The sequence below is a fragment of the Arabidopsis lyrata genome, assembly GCF_000004255.2.
Source record: "Arabidopsis lyrata subsp. lyrata unplaced genomic scaffold ARALYscaffold_8, whole genome shotgun sequence".
Classification (NCBI taxonomy): domain Eukaryota; kingdom Viridiplantae; phylum Streptophyta; class Magnoliopsida; order Brassicales; family Brassicaceae; genus Arabidopsis; species Arabidopsis lyrata.
In genome coordinates, this window is record NW_003302548.1 from 13,758,667 (window position 1) to 13,764,966 (window position 6,300).

At 33.7% G+C, this 6,300-nt stretch overlaps 2 protein-coding genes across 2 annotated transcripts; both read left to right on the forward strand.

The window, feature by feature from the left end:
- The first annotated feature begins 885 nt into the window (after positions 1–885).
- Positions 886–3,410, forward strand: LOC9300119 (serine/threonine-protein kinase HT1). Its single transcript, XM_021013919.1, has 6 exons — positions 886–1,550; positions 1,789–1,921; positions 2,007–2,202; positions 2,432–2,556; positions 2,637–2,795; positions 2,881–3,410. Exons 1-6 carry the CDS (start codon positions 1,438–1,440, stop codon positions 3,193–3,195), a joined length of 1,041 nt encoding a protein of 346 aa, XP_020869578.1. The 5' UTR covers positions 886–1,437; the 3' UTR covers positions 3,196–3,410.
- Positions 3,411–4,088: 678 nt separating this feature from the next.
- Positions 4,089–5,840, forward strand: LOC110225648 (DNA-directed RNA polymerase II subunit rpb1-like). Its single transcript, XM_021015474.1, has one exon. The coding sequence runs from the start codon at positions 4,315–4,317 to the stop codon at positions 5,779–5,781; it is 1,467 nt and encodes a 488-aa protein (XP_020871133.1). The 5' UTR covers positions 4,089–4,314; the 3' UTR covers positions 5,782–5,840.
- Positions 5,841–6,300: the final 460 nt, after the last annotated feature.

Genomic DNA, 6,300 nt, shown 5'->3' on the forward strand with positions numbered 1-6,300 from the left:
GCAAAAAAAAAAAAAAGTAAAAAACATGGAAACATAATTCAGAAAAACACTTTTAGTCCATCCATACAGAAATATTTCTTCATCTTGTCATCTTCTTTTTCTGTTCACTCAGGCATATGGTTTTGAGTTTTTGACTTTAAGAAGATGCATTAAGAGGAAATGAATCAAATCAGTTTTTCATTTGTTCCCGAGTGTTTGCTATCTTCGCTAAAGTCTGTTGAGATCAAAACCAGCATCTCGGGTTATGCTGCAGAAATGAAGCTAGTAAGGTACTTCCTAGAGAATTCTGTAATCCTCAAAAAACTCACTCTACGTATGAATTATTGTGAAAATGTAAATGGCATCTTCAAGAAGCTCCTGAAAATTTCAAGATGCTCCATCACATGTCAAGTCGTCGTACAATGATATGTTAAAGACTAGAGAGAGAGAAGTGAAGATAAAGCTCTTGCCACTCAAGATTATCCAAGTGTGGGCTTTGTTTATATCTTTCTTTTGGAGTAAATAGAGATGGTAACTGTTGAACTATCCTGAAAGTAGCTCTGTTGTATAGTACTAATGAATCTCTTTGCTTTTGACCGACCACAAAGCGACCTACTTGGTTCATGTTACATAATCACATTTGGTTCCGAATGTTACATATAAATATAATCATTAAGCATAAAAATTCCCTATTTATAGCCGATATTTGCATATGAATATTACCCAAATTAAATCTAAAACTAAGTTTCCCAAAAAAAAAAAAAAAAAAAAAAAAAAAAAAAAAAAAATCTAAAACTAAGAAGAATGTTTTGAGAAACAAAAGCAAGAATTTTGAACCATGTGATATGTTTCACCAATCAATCATATAAACTTCTTCTGGTTTATCTTTTCATTATCATATCATTACCACTCCATACTCATAACTCTCTCTGTCACTCTCTTCCCTCTCTCTCCACATCAAGAAGAAGTCTCTACTACTTCCACCATCAAAGATAAACTAAACAAACCACCAAAACTCAACAAGTGAATCCCTCAAGCTTCTTATTTACAAAACCCAAAAACTCACACAGATCCACTGATCCACTTCTTGTTCTGTTTCTTCTCTCTTTGTTTTGTCAAGATTCTTCTCTTATCCATTTCTATTTTATATTTTATATAAATTACTTATATTTTAGTTGGGGGAGAGCTTGCCTGGTGTCGCCTTCTTCTCTCTTTAAGACTTGTGCTTAATTTACGGACATGTGAGGATACTTCGCTTTTGCCTCATCAAAGGGCATGTTAGCTATTTACTTATCTCTTCTCTTCTTTGCCTTGTGAGCTCTCTCAAATCTTCAGAGATACAAATCAAGAAAGTGATAAAACGAAAAAAAGGACAAGTCTTTTTTGTATCTCAAGATCGGGTAAAAATGTGGTTGCAAGGTTTGAAGTAATCTTGGTGTTTTGTTGTGAATTCTTGCAATGGATTCTTTGAGTGGATTTAGAATGGAACCCAAATGGCAAATTGATCCTCAGCTTCTCTTTGTTGGGCCAAAGATTGGTGAAGGAGCTCATGCCAAAGTCTATGAGGGAAAGTAAGCTTCTTCTTCTTTAACTTTCTGGATTTGGTTTAAATTCATTCTTAGCTTTGAGATTGTTTGGAAAGTTTGGATTTTGATTTGTGGGTAAGTGAAGTTTAGTGGTTGTTGTATAAGGGTATGAACAAAATGCTTGTTTGGTTAACTCATCTATCTGGATTATGGAAATTGGGTAATCAAAAGTTGGGGTTTTTAATGGATCCCTACTGTTTTTGGTGTGTATGATCTGAGACAGATACAAGAATCAGACAGTTGCTATAAAGATAGTTCACAGAGGAGAAACACCAGAAGAGATTGCTAAAAGAGATTCAAGATTCCTAAGAGAAGTAGAAATGCTCTCACGTGTTCAACACAAGAATTTGGTCAAGGTTCTGTTTTTTGAGATCCATGGCTGTTTTTGTTTCATTGCTTTACGTTTTTTCAGTTCTTGATTGTCTTTTGTCTCTGAAACAGTTCATTGGTGCTTGCAAGGAGCCTGTAATGGTGATAGTTACGGAACTTCTTCAAGGCGGTACATTGCGTAAATATCTGTTAAACTTGAGACCCGCATGTTTGGAGACCCGTGTGGCTATCGGTTTTGCGCTTGATATTGCTCGTGGTATGGAATGCTTGCATTCCCATGGGATCATTCACCGTGATCTCAAACCCGGTAAAACTACCATTCTTTAAACCTGATATGTATCATTTAATGATCTGCTTAAAATATTTGCAAAACACCTTGCTTCATGGAAACCACATGCTCAGATCTCAATCACAGAATCTTTCTTTTTTATTGTCTGACACCACACACGCTTCAAGTTCTTTTAATATTCTGGTTATGATTTAGATTTAATCTTAAGTGTTGAAGATAGTGTTAAAGGATCTTGTCTGTTTTGCAGAGAACTTGCTTTTAACTGCAGACCATAAAACGGTAAAACTAGCAGACTTTGGATTAGCAAGAGAAGAGTCACTGACTGAGATGATGACGGCTGAGACAGGAACATACCGATGGATGGCACCAGAGGTTCTTTACAATAGACAGATCTTTTAATTTCTTGTGGTTCTCTTTGACTACTTAAAGACAATCTTGGTGGGATATTTCAGTTGTACAGCACGGTTACTCTTCGATTGGGAGAGAAGAAGCATTACAACCATAAAGTCGATGCATATAGCTTTGCAATCGTTCTCTGGGAGCTTTTACACAATAAATTGCCTTTTGAGGGAATGTCTAATCTCCAAGCAGCATATGCAGCCGCCTTCAAAGTGTGTAACACTGTCTTCGTTTGCTTCTTTTGAATTTGATTTAAGATAAGCAGTACCCTCGTTTTTTGACATGTTTCTTATACAGAATGTGAGACCAAGCGCGGAGAGCTTACCCGAAGAGTTGGGAACCATTGTAACATCATGTTGGAATGAGGATCCTAATGCTCGGCCAAACTTCACACATATCATTGAGTTACTACTTAACTATCTCTCCAAGGTTGGATCTCCGATATCCGCAATTCCTCAACGGATTCTTGCTTCGAAGAACACACTATTGCCACCGGATTCTCCTGGAACTAGCTCTTTGATGGCTAAGCTTGATGAATGTGGGGAAACTCCAAAGGCCAAAAGTGATGACAAACGAAAAGGTTTGTTTTTCTGCTTCAATCAATGTTATTAACCTTCAATCACAGAGTGGTTTAGGACCAATGATTTGGTAGACATCACTCATATTATTGATGTAATAATATCCTCCCTACCATACGAATTTAGCAAGAAGTTCATTTATATAAATAAATAGTTGTGTAATTGTAATGAATTTAAAAGTAGACGTAAAGAGAAAGTTTCCTAAAGAGGCTCATGTTCCCTAAATAAGAAAGTTTTTGTTGTGTAAAATTTACCCTTTTGTATTTTTCTATCTCTTCTATTATCAAGACTCGAGGAATAAATAAGTCAACTCTTCATTTTCAACTTTTTTATATCGTCTTGATTGTTTTTTCGATCAATTAGTATCACAAGATGTCGAACTTTTGAAAACCAAAGTTTGATCTCTCAAATGCTACCACAGAAGTGAAGGTTATGTGGCTTAGCCAAAGCATGAGTCGCGTGCTTCATGTAATATGGGTGCATTAGCGTAAGGATGAAATCTATATATATAATGGGAGAGTTGTCTCTCTATCTAGAGTGTCCACATCATCATCCAAGAAAAATTAAATAAATAAGAAAAAAATTATGTAAAATATATGACATAAATAATAATAAAAATACTATAAAATTTTTGTTAGTAGTAATAATATAATTCAACTTTTTAAAGATAAAATCTATATATATATATATATATATATATATATATATATATATAATGGGAGGGTGTTATATTAAAACAAATTTAAAACATTTATTTAGTTCAAATTTATATTACTTATAATTAATAGAAAAATTAAATAAATAAGAAACAAATTATGTAAAATATATAATATATTAAAAAAAAAAAAAAGATACTATAAAACTTTTTAATAACAAATTTTCTTAATTCACCAAAATCATCTCAAAACTCAATAAAACTCAACTCACTCTAAATTTTTCATTTAATATACCCATTAGTATTATCTTTCTCAATTAGTAATTTTACTAAAAAAGTTTTATTATTACATATAATTGAATAGATAACAAATCTGAGTCTGGTAATACTATCTATCTATGGGAGGTGCTTATTTGAGTAATGTTAATATAACATCTTTGTAATATAGCCATGCATTAATAGGTTTAGATTGATATATAAACTGTCCAAAAGTAATCAATGTGTGGCAATTGTATAGACACTATAAATATAGTTTCATTTAGACAACCTCACTCAACATTTCAATACTCCTCATATTCAAAACATAATTCAAAGAAAAGAAACATGAAGCTATTCTTGATCACCATGGTGACCATTTTGACCATCTCAAGAGTATTTGACAAAGCACCAGCCACCACCGAAGCAAGAAAGTCGAAGAAGATGGACGGGCATGAGCATTTCAATGACAATTTGGATCCTACTTTTCGTGGGCACACACTTGGTGTACTTGAAAAAGTTTTCATTGAAACAAAATTAAAGAAAATTGAGGGTATAAATAGTCTAAACAACAAGTTTGCAACTGATTTTGCGACTACTAATCCAGGAGATAGTTCTGGTATTGGACATCCAGGAGTTGTTTACAACAGATTTACAAATGATTTCGCGCCTACTAATCCAGGACATAGTCCGGGTATTGGACATCCAAAAGTTATAAACAACAAATTTATAAATGACTTTGTGCCTACTAATCCAGGACATAGTCCCGGTATTGGACATCGAGGAGTTGTAAACAACAGATTTACAAATGATTTCGCACCTACTAATCCAGGAAATAGTCTGGGTATTGGGCATCCAAAAGTTATAAACAACAAATTTATAAATGACTTTGCGCCTACTAATCCAGGACATAGTCCCGGTATTGGACATCGAGGAGTTGTAAACATCAGATTTATAAATGATTTCGCACCTACCAATCCAGGAAATAGTCCCGGTATTGGTCATCCAAAAGTTATAAACAACAAATTTATAAATGACTTTGCGCCTACTAATCCAGGACATAGTCCCGGTATTGGACATCGAGGAGCTGTAAACAACAGATTTACAAATGATTTCGCACCTACTAATCCAGGAAATAGTCCGGGTATTGGGCATCCAAAAGTTATAAACAACAAATATATAAATGACTTTGCGCCTACTAATCCAGGACATAGTCCCGGTATTGGACATCGAGGAGTTGTAAACAACAGATTTACAAATGATTTCGAACCTACTAATCCAGGAAATAGTCCAGGTATTGGGCATCCAAAAGTTATAAACAACAAATTTATAAATGATTTTGCGCCTACTAATCCAGGACATAGTCCCGGTATTGGACATCGAGGAGTTGTAAACAACAGATTTACAAATGATTTTGCACCTACTAATCCAAGAAATAGTCCCGGTATTGGGCATCCAAAAGTTATAAACAATAAATTTATAAATGACTTTGCGCCTACTAATCCAGGACATAGTCCCGGTATTGGACATCGAGGAGTTGTAAACAACAGATCTACAAATGATTTCGCACCTACTAATCCAGGTTATAGTCTCGGTATTGGGCATCCAGGAGTAGTTGACAACAGATTTACAAATGATTTCACACCTACTAAACCAGAAGATATTCCAAGTGTAGGGCATATGAAAATAGTTTCTGATGTCCACTACTAAAAATAATGTAAAACAAAAAAAAATCTAAAATAAAGATATATGAAATTTAGTTTATAAAATTAGTATTCTGGTCGTCTTCAAATTTAGAATAAAAAAAATCTAAAAGAACCTTTAAAATATTATTTTCCATATTCAGAAAAACTAAAGGGATGTAAATATTGACTTCATAATCTCAAATAATAATTTCATTTTCTCTCACTAAATTAAACCAAATCAATTGATAACTTATGAATGATTTTTCTTTATTTTTTATCTAATAAAAAATAGTGGGAAAGAAAAATTATTTATATTTTAAAGCACAAATCACTTCCTCGATCAAATTCTACCATGTAGGATTTGTTTTATAAAACTTATTAAAAAAAAATTTAGAGACACTATGTCAAAAAGTGGATAAGACATAACGGCAACTAGCCCTGAAACCAATTATCCGGGATCCAATCCGGGATCCGCTCCGATCCGCTCTGAAAAATAGGATATCCGGGTGGAGCAGATCCATATCCGGATAATGAAAAAGCAGAT

What these genes read in the sequence shown, in the direction of transcription:
- LOC110225648 (XM_021015474.1), top strand. Translation starts at nt 4,315, where the DNA reads ATGTGTGGCAATTGTATAGACACTATAAATATAGTTTCATTTAGACAA.
- LOC9300119 (XM_021013919.1), top strand. Translation starts at nt 1,438, where the DNA reads ATGGATTCTTTGAGTGGATTTAGAATGGAACCCAAATGGCAAATTGAT. An exon ending in AACACAAGAATTTGGTCAAG is followed by an intron (nt 1,922 to 2,006) that starts GTTCTGTTTTTT and finishes TCTCTGAAACAG; the next exon opens with TTCATTGGTGCTTGCAAGGA. An exon ending in TCACCGTGATCTCAAACCCG is followed by an intron (nt 2,203 to 2,431) that starts GTAAAACTACCA and finishes TCTGTTTTGCAG; the next exon opens with AGAACTTGCTTTTAACTGCA.